Raw genomic sequence first — 18,500 nt, forward strand, 5'->3', positions numbered from 1 at the left:
TGGAGGTTCTGTTTGGAATCGGCAGTTGCAAGAGCTGAAGTGAGAAGTGTTGCCCCGTTGTTAATGTGTTCAGTGCTGGCTGCCAAGTAAAGGAGAGAGAATGGAAAAACACGCTGTTTAACACAGTACAGTGTCTTAAGGAAACAGCCTTCCTGTGCAAGGGGAAACACAACAGGGGTTTTCAAAAGACATCTGTCTCCCTTAAAATGTGTTTGAAGTTTCAAAGCTCTTTCAGTATCCAACCATAAAATCCTAATAAAGACAACTCACAATGTAGTTAAACTATAATACAATGGTCATGAGAAATGTTGAGAAAGAACATTAACTGTGTTGAAATACTGTTGTTGTACACTACACAAAAACAAGCTTGTGTTCCCCTTCGGGCAATAGTATGCACTGCTTCAGTCAGCCACATCATGGGTTACTTTCAGGCTATGACTGATAACAGTATGCAGTAGCTAAATTATTGCAGCTGAATCTGTCAGAGCCTCTGTTGGAAGGGTTCATTGCTGTTGAGAAATTATTTGAGTCAACAAATTATTGAAACTAATATTGTGGGAATTTCTGAGTTGACGGTAACTATGACTTGGATCGTTTCAGAAGACATAGATCAATAAAGGAACTTAGATAAAATATGCAAGACTTTGATTCAGTTTCTAGCTTTTACCACGTTATTGCTCTGAGACCCTGGATGAGTAATTTATTATTTGTCCCTTAATGCTTTTTCTGAGAGCAAGCAATATAAGTATTACAAGTGTACATGTACTTATGTCTCTTCCAAACACGCTGGTGATACATACAAATACATTCTATCCTTACTGCAAATACTGCAAATGAAAATTTTGCACCTGAGTTCTAGTTGCTGGGTGTCAATCTGTGTATTTTTCAGGCTAGAGGTGTGCCAGTAATTTCTGCTGCTGTTTCAGGTGGTGATTGATCTTTAAGGATTTTGTTGTGATGGGGAACATAGATGGGCTTTATCCTGGTGAATGAGAAAGGATACTGAGAGAAGTTGCCACTATGATGAACAGAGATAAAAGTGAAAAAAAATAGGCCTGTAACTACAGACTAATAGTTGCTGCCCTACTTCTATTCATCCTTGCAAATAACATGAGAAAATTTTCTTCAGATACAACTAAGAGCCAGCCCAGTTGCTGTGTCATCTCTCATAAACTTTTCGATTTTGGAAAATTTAAGTAGGGTGTGAAAGATGCTGGCCTTTCCTTTCCCCTCTCTCTCCCTCCCCCATTTCTGCTCACATTCCTTTTAATAACATTATTAAAACCCGGTAACTCATTGTCACTTGTTCTCCATTAAACTCAGCTGAGCAGTATTGATTCGCAACAAGTGCAAATTGATCCATTAAAGTCAATGTCAAACCTGGCTTGACAAAAGCCTGCAGTTGAGAGGGCTTCAGAGCAAGTGGTGTATCTTATTTTCACCTTGTAAAGTGCAGAATAGGCACATAATGCTTTACAATTAACCTTCATCAATGAATAGGAAGGAATGATTTATTTGTATATCCAAGGAACTGTCCAGTGCAGTTTGTTGATGTTATAAAAATATTTACTGGGAAGAGTCCTGGACCCTTTTCCTGAATTGGCTCTGCCATAAGGGACTTTCAGACACTTAGATCAGCAATCATTGATACTTGTGTATTTGTCATTTTTAACACCACCACGCATGTTCCTACCCCTTCTCTGTTCTAGTAAACCTGTTCTAGTTTTAACTACAAACCTTAAAGTCTCTTTTCCTTATTCCCATTTTATCTTCCTCTGGGAAGGTGAGGGGGGAGTAATAGAGAGCAAGTCTATTCTCTGGGTTTTGGTTTGCCCTGACAACTAAACCAAGACACATCTCTCAGAGCCTGACTGCCACTTTAATTGCACCCTGAACTGTTGATTTAACAGACTTGAGAAATTACAATTGCTGAGCTCCTTATGTGCAAGGTGATAGGTACATCTGCAGTCAGAAGGCTGTGAATATTCTGCAGTTTGTTGTCTTAATTTAGTTCAGTGCAGTAGCACTTAAAGCTTAGTCAAGAGAACAGCTTCCTATAGGTGAGAGGTTTTGATGTTGTATGATGGTGGTGGTGTAGGATGTCATTACTTAAGCTGAACTAATTTTCACTATCCTTTGTTAATGTTCAAATTCAACTGTCAGACTGGCATTCCAGGTGTGGGCAGAAATGCAGTGAAATTAAATTATATAATAAAATCGCACTTACTCAGAATGGCCTTTTCTGTGTGAAGTATTTTATAAAACTGACATTTTAATCGCATTTTCTATAGAAAAAAATATTTACATGATCATATCTATTTAGCTGACATTACAAGTTTTGAACCCAGTGGTTATTATCAGTCAGTTTTGGATATTAGATACTAGTCAAGTAGCCATTAGGTAGAAATATTTAAGCTTCGCTTGGTCTAATGGTCAGGTAATGAAGCTTAGGAAACAATTTAGGTTATTAGTTTAACATTTTTAGTTCATCAAAAATGCCAGTTTTCTATTCAAAATATGGATCTTGCATGTAGCAAGTTTTGAAATTGAAGAAAACTGTGCTTAACATAGGAAGTTTTTGGGTTCAGGGAGTATGGAAAACATTTACATATCAGATAATTTACATTCCTTATTTAGATATTGGTAAATTCAAAACTGACATTTTTTTCCATATTGAGAATTTTAAAAGGAAACTGTAATAAAGCATTACTTGAACAGTTTCTCTGAAGGTGTCAGCAGAATTATTAGAGAAATCTGCCGATTGTGTGGATCTTAGTGGTGCAAAATCGTAATTTATTTCATACCATTCAAAAGTGGGCCTGGTTTTGTTCATCTTAGTATAGTTTTTGGCAAATATAAGCAATGCTTCCAGAAGATAGTGTATAATGCACACAGTAGGATGGAAAGGTACCAGATTGCCCAGCATGACTGATTGCAGTTTTCATAAGGAATTGAATGTAAGATTTATTTTCAGGCAACTACCTTAATGAATGAACTTGTGCAAAAAAAGAAAATGTTAGAAATATCAAAGGATGTTGCTGTTGTTTCCTAAGGTGCATGTATTTTGATTTGTGTGACATGACAAAGCATTTCCACCCCTCTAGTTTGACCTTTGTATATTTGCGTTTCATTTACTTTTCCTTTTTTCCTCCTTATAGTGCTGTCTAAATACATAAAAGTATGTTCCTGAAGCTGCAGTTAATACCTTGACCTTTATGCATAGGTGACTTACCTTCTGACTCCCAGCTGCATTTCTGATTTGCCTGCCAGTGTAGTACATAGTTGCTCTACCCAGATTCTAAAAATGTTTGTATTAGAATGTGTATACATATATTACAAATGGTTATAAATTATAAGTAAACTGAAGCATGCAAATATAAGAACGTGTACATGAGTACCAGTTTTTGGCTTTTGCCCTCAAAATGCCTCCTGAAGACTTAAGTTTGGTAGCATTGCCCTTTTGCTGGGAGCTAAGTCTCTTTCACTTTCCAGCTCTAAGTGAGGCAGCCAAATCTGGGCCTTTTGTTATATCCACAGGGAGATTTTTTATTACTATTTTACAGGCACCAGGCCTGCCAAGTCAGGTTATCTGTCTTTGCCTGCACATCTTTAATCAGATCATCTACTGAAAACATGTGGGTTTACGACAGAGCCAACTGTAATTGCAAGCTAATCTGCTGCTTCTGCACCTTCAGCATTTGGCTCTCTGCCTGATATTACCCTTAATAGTTTGTTAATACCAAATAATGCAAAAACATTGCTTCCTTAAGCACTTAATAGGATGTACTGTAATGGAGATAAGTGGTCTATAACACTCTTTACTTGTGTTTTAGGAAAATGAACTGAAGGATGCTGTGCAAGAAAAGAACCGCCTGAGCCTCCAGTATGCAAGTGTGTCCCAAAAAGCACTGCAGTATGACCAGGTAACATCATAAGCCCATACATTTTTAAAAAATCCGTATAATGAGTATTTTCTTAGTATTGTAAATTGGTATTAGGCTTTAGTAAAAAGACCATTTCAGTTACTTTGATAAGACTTGTTTGACAAATGCTCTTCTTTTTCTGAAAAATAGTGATAGAAATAATTAATATATAGTAGGTTTTCTTTCTACCTTTCTGCATTTTTTCCTTGCATTTTCAAATTTCTCAGTGAAATGTTGGAAAGTTCTTGCCCAGCAGCAAATGTAAAAAACTGTATTTAGCAGTTGTTTTCCTGGTAGCATGGCACATGGCATAGTCTCAGCTATACCAGGTCCTGATACGAAAACTGTTTTAATAGTAAACATTTTTGTTCACTTCTTTTTTGTGCCAGTTATGGGACAAAAAAAATACATTTCTGACTACAATGGGATTTTATCTGTGGCCAATGCTGCATGGTGTGACTAGCATGGAAAGAGAGGCTGATGTGCCCTGCCTCACCACAAATGCATTCACTGAAAGAAACGTCATCAACCAGCCACTTTTACAGGCTACATTTAGCTAAAAATAAAACTCCAATCTGGCATTTCTAAAGGCTTAAGTGAGTTGCTCAGCAACCTCATTCATATCAGAAGAGCTGTAACTCTCTGATGAAAGCCCATCCTGAAAGCTTGCAAAAGAGTGGTAGCTGCATGCTGTGATATCTCTGACGTGTGTGTCACAGCCCGTTGCTACATTTCCAAACCAGAGGAGGTCTGATTAAGTCCTGTGACAATGCAAGGCATGTTCCCTACTTTTTGTCTGTAGCACCTGGTATCGAAGCAGACCTGAAATTTCCTGTTGCTGAGGAATCTAAATGGTTTTTATATAAAAAGACCATGTAATAATACTTTATGATAGGAGGAAGCCATGTATGTCATAATATCACTTCATTTTATTCATCCATCTGTCTAGAATTTCTTAGTTCCCTGGTGATTTTCTCTTCTCTTCATTGTTTACACATTACCTTTATTCTTTACTTTGTGGGGTACATGAAGAGAAAGTCTTACTTAGGCAGTTTTATATTCTAGCTGACATAGGAAAAGCAAGAAGTGTTAGTGCAGTGAAGGCTCACTACATTGGTGATGCTGAAAATGTCCCTCTTGTTATCAGAAAGTGAAGAACTATGTCGTTAATACTGATTTATTGTAGGTAATGTTTGTCTCTTACTATAGTGAAGAGCTTGAGGTACACTGAAAAAGCTAGTAAAAGCAATTTAAAATATAAAGGTGAAATGTCAACCTTTGACACATTAGCCACTAAGTGCTGAAATTACATCTACTATTGTAGTGTCAGAATTCATCATACTATGGTTTTTTATTTCTTCAAATATATTAAATACTGTGAAAGGCACAATGCAACGATTCTGGATGCCTGTGCTATTAATTTAATATCTCAGCCTCAGTAGGATCAAAGACTTGCTTTAAATGCACCCTGTCTCTTTTAATAATTTTAACAACATGCAGTCTTTGCAATTTACCTTGAATGTTAACAAACCTTGTGTTTTCCTTCTTACATAACAACCTTTCTGAGGGAATTACCTGGGTTGAAAATACATTCTGCAGCTTAGATTACATTTTACTATTTGGAAACTGTGAAACTATTCAACTTTGGATGTGTGGACTGGAGCAGAATTCTAACAGAATTAGGGCTCAGCCCTGAAGGGGAAAACCTGCCTAAAATAATTTATTCTTTTTCACCCTTGAGAGCTGGGCTGAAAAACAGGCCAACTTTATGCAAGCTAATGGAGGAGTGTTTATGCGTTGCTATGTAGCACAGATAAAACTACTGTTAATATTTGCACATTGTAGTTGCTGAAATTTGACTCTAAAAAGGAGTAGGTAAGAGACTTACCACCTTTAAATTCACAGAATAAAGCTAAAATTGTACTTAACTTACATGATTTGGTTTTGGTACTCTGTATCAGAGTAACGAGATTGTGTTCCTGGAGTGATGTACTTGTGAAAAGATTCTATGTTGATAGAAGTGCTATGACACTAGGCTCTAACTTGTTTCCTGCTCATCTGAGTACATATGGGCTGGAGTTTTTATGTAAAAATTGCACAGACATTATACATTTATAATTTCTTTCCAAAAAACCTGAAATCATACCATTTTCCTAGTAGTTTCTGAATAATGTTTCCTGAACAATACAAGTCATTTGAGACACTGACAGGTTACTGAAGTCTAGAATAAAGGAAGATGGTGGGTTATGAGGCCTGTGGAGCTTTTCACCAATTAAATGAACTGCTGATTCCTTTTGGGTGTGCTGGTGTCCAAGAACAAGTTTCTATTTAAGTATTCAAGAAGTGGAAGACACTTTAGCAGTGTTCTGGCCTTCATAACTGACTCAAATGGGGGCACATTTAGTACGTGTGAAGGTATGGGATGAAAAAAAAAATAAATTGCTTGATGCATTGAACAGAGGAACATTACAGATCAAAATGTTCCCTGTTTTGTCAATTAGATCCATTTATGATAGCACTCTATTTAGGTCAACTGTTTTTGCCACTGGGAACACTGATTTTTTTATGTGCTCTGTATGTAATTCAAGTTCATGTATATCCCATATGTTCTTAAACAGCCTGCTTGGAGGGAGCACTAAATTCACATTTAAGAACAAATGTTGTCTAAACAAAAAAAAGTAAATTATAGATGAATCGAGTTTTATGCTGCCTTATGGGTTATATAAATGTGTATCACCAGGATTCTATGCAGTACAAAATCTCTGGAGGAGAAAGTCTGGCAAGAATGCCCTGTAGAAACAGTATAAGTTATTGCTGCTGGCAGTAACAAAAGGAAGATGGTTGGTAGATTTGCAAAATGAAAATATGCACAGAACTTTCTTTGAAATCTGACCTGCCAAAAGAGAAAGTAGAGAGTTTATCAGAAGCATTTGTGTATTCCTAAACTGTAATTGATTTAGGTGTGTGCTTTGATGAAAGATCCTGAGATGTGTAAAATATCGACAGTTCTGCCTGTCTCTGATTCATCTCTTTCCAAAATTACATTAGCAGCCTGATAGGTACTGTTTGTGCTGGTAGCCCCTCCACTGGCAGCAGGGAGAAACACAGCAGAAAGGTACTGTGCTCACTAGTTCCCAAAATTCAGGCTGTGATCACTAGTAAGTTTTAGGAGATTCTTTACAAAGATACTCAGTTGGTATCAATTCTTTTAGAGATAGGTAAGTTTCAAGGAAAGGTTCTTTTCCTCAGTAAGCTAACTGAGAATCACAGTAACAAAATTGCATTGTTGATGGTGATACCTCATTGCTTCCTTTTCCACTTGATTATTCTTCAACAATATACATTGACCTGAGCAATGAAATACAATACAAAGGATGCAGGAGGTTAATAGATTCTGAAAATCCATTGTTTATTAGTTTCCGAAGTTACAGAGAAATGAGGGAAGAGGAAAAGAAAAATCTGTGCACAGAAAAAAAATCCTGAGGTTGACAATAATTGCATCAGTTCTTGTGGAAAACATTATTTGTGCTATTTTCCATTGTCTTTTCTAGTTCACTGCACTCTTAAGAGCCCTCTTACAAAGGGGAATACACGGGCTGGCTGCAACCATTTAGATTGTTTGGTCCATGGCAAAATTTGCAAGTTAACAAACAAGACCCGGAAGGCAAATAGGCTGAATCAGTTTCTAAAATACCATTTCAGAAAATATGCAGGAGATACGCAAGTCAGAGATTGCTTAATGCTATGTGTTCTTTAAAAACACCATGAAATTACAGTTAATTAAATTTAAAAAAAAAATTAAAAATTAAAAAGTACTGGTCACTTCCTGAACTGAAGTTAGAAGGAAACATGAACTGCACCAATATTAAAGCCTATGCCTTATCCCAGTAAGTTGTACTTCTTTGCTTTCTTTAGTCAGCAGTCCTGCCAGCCTTGTTAGTGCTTCTGTGCTTTGCTGCAGTTAACAAAGGAAAACAGATGCTTCTTGAAACACTGTAACACTGTTCACTGAAAATATTATGGCTCTTTCTGTTGCTTTCTTACCTTCTATCAACATCAATGGGAAGTGGAAATAGTACTTGAATGTTATGTATTCTTTTTACCCAAGTGTTTATTGCTGGTGGGTTTTCATTCTTTACATAAAAAATGCAACCCTATTGTTATACATCGAGACAGGACATGAAGTCATAAAATTTCCAGTGATAAGAAATCAAATTTTCAGCTGATCTGAATTGAAGAAAGAACTTTCTATGGCAGGATAAAAAAGTTTAATATTATACTTTTTTGTTGTCTGAATCTTTATGAAGTAGTTACTATTGTTGATGATTCACAAACCTTGTATAAAAAGACAGTCATCTGAAGTGGTAAAGCTAGCACCAAGTAAATTAAATTAGAAAACAAATCCTACTTGGTGAGTATCTGATCCTTCAGAAACCTCTGTGTAAACATTTTAAGGGAGAGCAAGGGTTGTGTTGCAGAAGAATACATATTTTTGAATAGTAGAGACACTGATTTCAAATGTTAGCAAAGGCTGATGATGTATAATTGAGTTTATTCTGAAGTTGATCTACACTAAAGAATAGTCCACAAAAATGTACACGTGAGTTATGTATTTCTATATATACATTAGATCTCTGCCTTTTTTTACTGTCTCCTGCCTATGAAATCCAGAGAAATAGGAATTGCTTGATTGCAATTTATTTTGTGCACTACATAGTGTATTTCTTTAACTTATGCATAACTACTGTTTGGTTGCCAGATAGTGGTCCTTGTTGAAAGAAAAAGTGCATACATGTATGAACGAACACGATTTCCTCATTGAACATTCCCTTCCATTTTTTATGCTTCTTTCATATTGTCTTTGAACTTTTTTCTCCTCGATTTTAACATGCAGAAATGTTTGTGTCATGTATAGTTTTCCCTTTACTAATTAGCTGTTTGGGCAATAATAACATTTTAATTTTTCTAGATAAAAGCAGACTATGACCATCTTAGAGAAACCCTTCTCAGAGTGACCAAAGAAAGAGATTTGGCTTTAAAGGGAAAACACCAGCTCCAAGCCAAGCTGGAGAACTTAGAGCAGGTCCTAAAGGTATGTATAATGCTGTAGAACTCAATGATCAAATACTTCTGTTGCTTGTTGAATGTTCCTGATGTTCATTCAGAGAGTCACAGAAGCTTAAGTGCATTGCAAACTAGGGGATTTAATGCCCCTGTTAGTTATGATAAAATGGAATTCAGTGAACCAAGTACCTACAAGGTGATGTCAAACCATTGGAGGAGTTCTTTATCTGATACTTTGTAAGTGATGGGATGTAGGTTTTCACTGTACAGTTACTGGAGTAAGGTCAAGATGAGAAGAAAAGGCTGAAAAGTGACTATGCTGATGAAGGAAGAATCAACAACTGCCGAGATATTTTACTTTAGAGAGGGCTCTGTCTGCCACTCTGACTTGATGCAAAATGTTACTGTGAAACAAGCTGCTGGTTCCAGCTTGTATTGCCTGTGCAGAGTGTATCCCATTGTCAGGACAGGGTTACAAAACGTGCTATTGTTTTATTAGAGAGATCTTATATAGAAATAATTGTTGTTTGTGTGCTGGTTTGGTTCTGGCATGGCTTCGGTAGTAGGGGAGGGGTCCCAGGGATGGCTCCTGTAAGAAGCTACTAAAAGCTCCTCCTGCTCAGGTGGCCGAGGCCGGAGTCATTAGAGAGACAATAGATGCGTCTTTGCGATTAACATATGCAAGAGCTGATAAAAGACCTGAAGAGAGAGCAATCAGGGAGAAAGCTGTGCTGGAGAGGTGACTGCAGTGCCGGGGTGAAGATCCCGAGGTTTGTGAGGAAGAAGGGGAAGGAGGTGCTCGAGCAGAAGTTCCCCTGCAACCTATGGCAAGACGGCAGCTGTCCCCCTCCATTCATGGAGGGACGTGGTGGAACATTCCCTGGAGGCGCCAGGAGCATTTGCTGCCAGTGGACTTGGATCTGCAGCTGTGAAGGACCGCGCGCCAGGGGAGGTGCCTGTTCCCGAGGGCAGCCCGCGCTGGAGCAGCTCCGCAGGGACTGCACCTCCTGGGAAGGGCTCGCGGAGGAGAGGTTGATGGAGGACTCTCCCATGGGAAGGACCCCCCGGGGAAGCAAGGGACGACTGTAAGGAAACCTTCTCCCCGAGGAGGAAGGAGCTGCAGGAAACAACAGACTGTGAACTGACTAAACCCCATGCCGTGTGCCTCTTGGGGAAGGAGGGAGAGAAATCGGGAACAAAGTAATTTGGGCCGAGGGAGAAGGGAGGAGTGGGGGCAACGTATGTAAGCCCTGCTCTTTGTGTTGTTTGTGTCCTGTGTGCATTCGATTAGTGTTAATTTCAGTTATTATTTCTCCCCAAGTTGAGTCTGTTTTGCCCCGGACTGTAAATGATGAGCTAACCCTCCTTTTCCTTTGTCTTGACCCACGAGCTTCTGGTTGGCCTTTGTCCTCCCCGACCCAGTCTGGGTGGGGGGTGTTGAGTGAGCGGCCACGTGGTTGGTTCTTGTCGTTTTAGGCCCAAACCACGACAGTTTGGTTCATAACCGCCTTTCTTTTAATAGGTTTCAAGGGAAGCTTAGCATGCTGGTATCTAGCCATGTTTGTTTTCCAGATACACAGTTGTTTTAATGTCATCAATTTGCTGCTTCCTTTTCAACTTAGAAAAATTCAGTAGTGCGTTTTGAATAAGAAGTTTATTCTTCAATGGAGGTTTCCCTGTTTAATGGAAAATGTTGTCCTGCTTCTGTTCCTAGTTATTGTGTATAATGCCATGGGACAAATTGATGCTATGAAATAGTGGGATTCACCAGGTGAATCTAGCAGAGACAAGATCTAGCTGAGATGGTGGGTAGAGTAAGAGTAAAATTCAGTTGGAAAATGGAATCAAGAAAGAGATTATTACTTATAAGTTAATTCAAAGGGGCAATAATTTGTGTATGTTGAAATAAAGTGCAAAAAAAAGTTATAGCGGTGGGAAGGAAACAGTGCTTTGCTAGGAAACAGCTAAGTTCCCAAAGTGTCATTGATTAAATAAAAATGGAAGACAGTAACTTGATAAGCCAAACCTGGTAGGTGGATCAGGAGTAATGGATAAATGTCCCTTACAGACACTGAGCTGGTGTCTATTTTGATGGGAAAGAGGCAGCCAGTGGAAGGAAGCATACGAATGATAGAAACACAAACTGGTTTGAATGGACTGCTGCTCCTAGGTTTTCTTAGTTGTAGAAAATACGGAAATCGTGTTGTGGGAAACTGGCACCAAATCATGTCTTGAAGAGGGTTAAGCATCTAAGATTATTAAAACAAAATAATAAACCCCCATAAAGTCATGCAGGTACAGCGGTTTACAAGAGTGGAGGGACTGCACTGGTGAGGACTGTGGTGAGAATTCTTGAGAGAGAAAACACTTTTAAATACTTGTCTGTACTTCAGACCATTCATAAAATGAAGGATCCAAGTGTCTGGTTAGAATGGAGCATCAATTCAGTGCTGAAACTTTTCTGACAGACTGCCAAAAAGCTGCTTATTTTTCATCTTCTCAAGCTGGAGGTTATACTTTCTCTAACCACTGAAGTGGCAATTAAAATGGGATTGATACCCTGGGAGTAGGAGGAGATGGAAATGAAAATTAGTGGTCTGAGATTTAAAACTCCAAGGAAGACATTGGTTGGCAAAATGTTTTAATAATGCTAAGTGGCTTCAGCCAATGCTTATCTTAAGTACAATCACTTATTTAAATTTTTATTTATAAATGATCTTGACTTGCATCAGACTGTCTCTAAAAGAGGAAAAGTAGTTTTGCTGTTGGCTGCATCAGAATAGATCTGGGCTTTTGGAGATGGTTGTAGTGATGAAAATGGCTACCTGTCTGAATCTTGAGAAGAGATTTTATTTTTGTTTGTTACTCTGGTAAATATTCTGTTGAAACCCACTTTCAAGCTTTATTTGATAGTACTCAAGAGGTGAGGAGAAGGTTTTCCAGCTACAGATGGAAACAAAAGGGGTTTATAAGTTACATCATTCTTGCTCAGCCTCCAAAAGACTGTGGGGTTTTCAAAAGTAAGCTGACTGCTTGATAAACCAATTTATTTCAGCAGCTTCTGAAAACATGAGCTGTTGAAATCACACACTAGGCAATGCCAAAGGGAAGTCAACTGTTAAACATATTGTTGTGCAGTGAATTGTCAGTGTCCTATTTACCAGTCAATAGGTAGCACTGATAGCATAAATCTGGAGATATGTGCAAGTAAGAAATAGTTGTGCTGGGAAAGGAAAATTAAACTGCTTAATTAAAAAGAAGAGTGATGCAATTATCTGTCTTTAGACTAATACTACTTTCCCTAGGAACAAGTAGGAAGTTTTTCTCTAGCAGTGAAAGATAATTTTCTTTTTCTGTTAGTTCATTCCTTCTGTGGAATACAAAGCAGACAGTTCCACAGAACTTTATCACTAATTTGCTATTTTCTGTGAGTCATGTGCAAGTAGAATCAGCACCTAGAAGCTATTTCAAGAGATATTATTTTGGCTGTGCTCTGTATAGTGATTGGGATTCCAGCTTGATAACTGCAGAAATTCACTTTAAAGAGCACATAGTAGAAAGATAAGAGGAAAAAAGTCTAAAAAAGAAATGAACTGTGAATTCATGGCTCATAAAACAGCTGAGGATTAAACTTCATTGTAAGTAAATTGGCATTAATTTTCATTTCATCAAATCAAAATACAAATTGTTATTGTCTGGACTTCTTTGCTGCTGAAAAAAGCCCCACTTTCATGAGCAATAAAACACTTTTCTCTTTCTCCGTTCAGATAGTGCTTTTGCTAGGCTTGTATGCTTTTGAGCACTTTAAACTCCTCTAGTGATGGATGGACTGTGTTTTACTTTAAAAAAATTAAAGAATCTACTTTCTTATTTGATCATAGCAAACAGTGTTCATTTCTCAACTGCTTAGTAAGGTTACCTGCTGGCATTTGACTTAATGATTCCTTCAAATTTCTTCTGTAGAAGAGCTGAATCTGGTTATTTGAATGATTTTACTTAACTTCTACTGAAGTAATACAGCTAATGCATGTGGGAGAAACATTCTTTAAATCTTGCAGTTCTGCTTACAAACTCAATCCGAAGTTTTCTTTCACTGAAACAAAAACTGGTGGATATAGAAACCCTGTGTTTTCATGTTCGGTAGTTCTGTCCCTTGAAGAGAACACTTCTGAGCTGGCAGGGTACCTTGAACAGACTTGAAACACTAAATCTCCTTTTTAGCATTACACCATGTCCAAGCAGATGTAGTTAATTGTGTATTTCATGTGTATCCTCATATGCTTGGGAAATTAGTTTGAAATAATGGCTTGCAGCTTTCCAACCATTGGAAACTTTTGAGAAATAGCCTAGTTTCCTTGCCAAAAGAGAAACTCACTTTATCTTTTGAGAAATTCAGGATACATCAACAAAACACAAAAAGGAAGATTAAGAACTGCTGAATTAGCTAACTTCTGAGAATCTTGACAGTGCCTCTCACTGGAACAGTTCTGATTTTCTGTTGTATTCAGCCAGCTTTTCCCATTCATTCCACTGTAATGGTGCCCACCCATCTGCAAGTGCAGATGACAAGTCCTTTGATCAAAGAACTTGGGTGAGAATTAAATTTGCTCCCCATTCAGCATCATGTATGAGTTCTGCCTCATAAACAAGACTTTAATATTTGAAAGCCATTTGAGTTTATTCCAGCATTAACCAGCTGGACAGTTACTGCAACTGTTACCAACTGAAAAGTCACTGCTTTAGACAAGAATGTGTTTCTTTGTTTTGTTTGCAGCTGTAGGTAATACAGTGTATCCATGGAAGCGGTTGAGGCCAGGGTGAGTTATTCATTGTCAAATCCCCCTGCTGCCCATGAAGAAGCTTCAAAAACAAGAACTGTTTGAGCAGGTCCCTTAAGGGCTATATCAGAAACAGTTTATACAATACAGCTGTGTAGCTCTATAGTTTGAAAGAAAACTGAGATATGCACAAAGTCCCCAGCTTATTCTCTGCTGTGTAGCAGGATTGTTGCCTTTGATCTGAAAGATACACTCAATAGGTTACTTCTTCATACTTTATTGGAAGGACAGAATATTATTTGCAAATTGTTTTGAAGTATTAAATTCTTCCTGTGTTTTTTTCTATGCTCTTTAAATGTGGGTTTGCTTTCTGACATAGTCACATTATTAGGACCTCTAAAAAGTATGGAAATAATAAAGTGCAAATGTACATGTTTAGAAAATTCTTACCTGCCTCACATTAAGGACAGGAACAGGTTGGACGAATGGATTGCCACCACCTACACAAACTGTGGCAACATGATCATTGTGGAAGTCAGTCCTGAAAGGAGATGCAGAAAGAATTCAGCTGCTCAGAGCTTTCTCCTTGCTGATCTTCTAGTGATCTCTGCAGTCCTCCTCCACTGTCCTAACCTATATTCCGCTCAGACTTGGAAGAAGAAATTGCAACAGCTGATGTGCAGATACACAGAACTGATTTGCAGACAGACCAATTTGTGAGCAGGATGGGAGAGAAGGAATTGCATCTGGTTTGGGGGAGATTTAATTGCTGTGCTAGGGGAGGGACAATACTGGGGTGAAGAGATCCATTCTGCTTTCAACAGTAAGTAGATCATGACAGTACTAAAATAACTGAAAGATACTTTTAGGTTAACATTGATGACAAAATGGTCTTTTCTGACCTATAAATCTGTGAACTAGAGATCATTAAATACGTATTTTAGGTAACAAATTAAAAGCTGGAGAGAATCACAGATCATGTATCACAGTCTGTTTCTTCATTACATTTTGTAGATACACTCTCTGGTCACAGTATTAATTATTTATTGATCTCTGCAAAGGACTGGAAATGTTCTGTAGTAGCTTTTGTAAAAGCAGTAAGAACGGTATCAAAATATGCTGTACCAAGTCTGGTACTAAATACTGATAGAGTGAAAAGAGATCTTTGGCTTTTTTCTGATAAAGTTTTTAACCAAAAATGTGCAAATGAGTTGATGCCTCATCATTTTCTGAATATAAGAAATGTGCTGGTGCTCCATCAGTGTCAAGTTTTATATTAAGTCTTGATGGAAGCTGCTGAGCTCATTAAATGTAGCTTCATGCTAACTTCAATCACAAGTAATACTAGTTAGCAAAATAAGTTATGTTTGTTCAGATAAGATGAGAATCAGAACCATTATTTTGGTACTTATTAAATACTGAGAATAGATACTATCCATTAACAAATCAATTTAACTTGTACAATATGCACAGTTTGGAAATGTCTAGTCAAAACACTGAATCCTCACAAAACTTGTAGAAAACAAGCCATAGTTGACAGTCAAAACTGATGAATTGGAAAAATCTTTTATTTTGTTGTTGTTTTTAATCAACACTTCAAATGAAAATAAATCCCACGCAGAGGCCAAATGAAGCGTTGGAGACATTTCTGTTTCCTTTGGAAACATATCCAGATTGAGAGAAGTCAGCCTCACTGTACTGTCCCTTTTTGTTATGAGTAACAAGTAGCAGAGAATAGCAGCTCATTAAAAGTTAGCAATATGCTTGATAAAAATTTTTCTCTTGTACACAATAAGAGAGATTTTTGCTGTTCTTGTCAATTTTAGCCATGTATTTGTGTTTCCAAGTACTGGTTCCTAATAACTCATGTAATAACTCATGGTGCTGCAGATAAGACATTGTGCCTCTGCTCTGAGAGTAGTATGGGAATAATATGAAATTTGGAAAATAAAAATCTTTAATACCAGTTTCACCAGAGAAGTGATCTAAATCTATAAAGAGATCTTTCTTAACTCCCATTTATTAACAAGGTGTTTGGAAGTTATAATGATATTGGGAGAATAATATTAACCTGTAATGAAAAAGATTTCTATCTGCGAAGAGTATCTTGACATTGTTCAGCTTGTGCTCTTCTCAAGAACTTTTTCATATTGCTTTGGATCATTAGCAGCAACTGTACTTCAAAAGTTGTTTTTGAGTACTGTATAGTCACTATTGTCCAACTCCCCCTGTGTTAATTTTGCTTTAATTTACTATAAATAAAAGGCAGACATTAGCAAATGTAAGCTATTTTTTGGGGTCATCATTTGCAACACAAATTACAAAACCATATCCTAGATAAAGAGGCATTTAGGGAATTGTCAAGCTAATTTTTTCCCAAGCTTTAATTTTTCAGCACAATGCCACTTAAAAATGTGTGGCTGAAGGATAAAATGGGTACTGTTCTCTTATGCATCTCAGACAGCACGTTGTTGGCAGTGACAGTCATATATTCTAGAGGAGATAGCTGTTGAAATGCCTTAGTTTAGCATTGGAAATATGCCCTAAGTACTGACTAAATTAAAATCCTATCCCGTCTCCATCTTGCCTATCAGTGATACCAGAGAGCTTTTTTGCTGAGATGAACATCTGTATGGCTGGGAATGGCAGCGTGTTTGGCTGCAGGTGGAGTTTGTTGGAGTCTTCTGATTAGTTTTTCTGCTTCCTTTGGAACAGCATATGCGAGAGGCTGCTGAACGGCGGCAACAGCTGGAGTTGGAGCATGAGCAAGCCCTGGCTGTCCTCAACGCCAAACAGCAGGAAATCGAGCTCCTGCAGAAGGTAAGTGGAGAAAGGGAAAGTCAGGTCAAACAGCAAATTGCAGTGATGGAGCACAGGGCATGAAACACAGCTCCTGGTTTAAAGGAACTTAAACCACAACTGCGAAACTGGTTGCTGTTCTGGACTGTTCTGCATGATTGCTGATGCAGGTGTAACAAGTGGATATTTACTGTTGGATTTACCTGACTGTACTAATTGATTTATAGATGTTTATGCCAATGAAAATTAACCTGACCAGCACATGTAAGTCCTAGCATTTTCCAATTTGGAGAAAAGGGAAGCAAATAGATGCATTTCCTTTGTATTTTCATTGCTTCCTGCTGTATTCGGCTCAGCAGTTTTTGTGTATTCATTAAAGGTCAGGCAGGAATTCAGTCTTAATTTCATGGTAATCAAAATATGGGGAATCCACTATTTCCTTTAGAGTTTTGGGGAACAGTTAATAATTCTCACTGACATGTTAATGTTTTGTTAGAATTTCTTTGGCTTCCTCTTCCAGACACTGGCAATTAGTACTACCTTTCTCCACTAAATTTGATTAAAGTAAGTCCTTGTTGAAGTACTTGCATATGACAGTTATCTTCTTTTTCACAAACTAAGCAGTTAAGTACCTCATTTTCCAGCCTGCTCTCTAATTCACTTTCAGACTCTTTTTTTCACATAGCAACTTTTCAGTATTCATTGTAATATAAATAAACATGGTATAGAATTTCAGTCTTAACAAAATCACTCCAATTGTTTCAATACTAATGTTGATTTTTCCAATTGCTTGACTAGATCAAAACACAGAAATAATAATGATAATGATAATTTGGTAGAGAATTGGCATGGAGAGGCATTCTCAGAAGAATAAAAAGATGTATCTAAATATAGATTGCTTGACATCAAAAGCTTCACTTGACCAAATTAAATCTTCCATTTAATTTTCTTTTAGCCTTTCACAATTAATCTATTTGGGGGTATTTCAAAATGCCATTTCTAGTTATTTTAATATAGTATATGTTATTATTTGAACTTATACATACATTTTGCACTTAAATTTCTTGGCAAAAGAATTGAAGAAACATTTTCTTCTTGTTATTTTTTTTGTTACATTCTTCTAATAAATCCACTTTACATGGGTCTCTTTGTTGCAGGTTGGCAACAGGATACAAATCTCTACAATTATTTTTGCTAACCTATAGCATGACAGACGTCAAGCACAAACAAGGGCTTATTTATGTATATATTTTGATTTTCCAAGCTCAGCTTCCTTTCCATTGTGACATGTTGGGATCCCAGCTTGCTTGAGATACTTAGCTGCTTCTGTAAAGCTAATATTAATGCTACAGGATAAGAATGAAGACCAGACTGATACACTTTGTGGGTGGAAGAGTGAAAGTATTCAAAACATTGAAAGATTTGGGGGGGAAATGTCTATATGGTGCAGTGCTCTACCTTGAAGAGAGATACCCAAGCTCCCTGTACTTCTCTAGACAAGGTAGTGGAGATGAGCACAGTTTAATTTGTCCTGCCTTAGCCTCTAGACTGCTGGTATACAACTCATCTCTTTTTCAACATTATAATGCAGTGTATATTGTCAGGAAAACAATTAAAATAAATATTTTGCCTGAGCAACGATAGCATTTTCCTTCCTTTACAGAAGAATTGCTGGCTTACACTTCATCCAAAGCTGACCTCCCAATGTGTGCCTAGTACTTCTGTGTTAAATTCTTTCTTCCATTTTTTTTATTAGAGCCATCTAATTACTTGAAAAGTACCTTGACATGAAAGTTGTAACTCCAGGCACTAACAGGATGACATTTCACAGCATATCTTGTTCCTGTTGTAAATTTGCTGATGAACCACAGAAATATTCACTTTAAAAACACAGCGAGTTGCTGGTACAATCTGATGATTTGCTATAATGTTTTGA

The 18,500-nt window shown here is 37.4% G+C and overlaps 1 protein-coding gene across 6 annotated transcripts in view; it reads left to right on the top strand.

Annotated features, from left to right (window-relative positions):
- RIMBP2 (RIMS binding protein 2) overlaps positions 1-18,500 on the top strand; it is a 134,715-nt gene that overhangs the window by 72,875 nt on the left and 43,340 nt on the right. For all 6 annotated transcript variants that reach the window (XM_051633808.1, XM_051633810.1, XM_051633811.1 and 3 more), the window contains 3 exons: positions 3,834-3,923; positions 8,893-9,015; positions 16,481-16,585. In XM_051633808.1, coding sequence (XP_051489768.1) covers positions 3,834-3,923; positions 8,893-9,015; positions 16,481-16,585 — 318 coding nt within the window. The remainder of the gene's footprint in view (positions 1-3,833; positions 3,924-8,892; positions 9,016-16,480; positions 16,586-18,500) is intronic.

The sequence above is a fragment of the Apus apus genome, chromosome 16, assembly GCF_020740795.1.
Source record: "Apus apus isolate bApuApu2 chromosome 16, bApuApu2.pri.cur, whole genome shotgun sequence".
Taxonomy (NCBI): Eukaryota; Metazoa; Chordata; class Aves; order Apodiformes; family Apodidae; genus Apus; species Apus apus.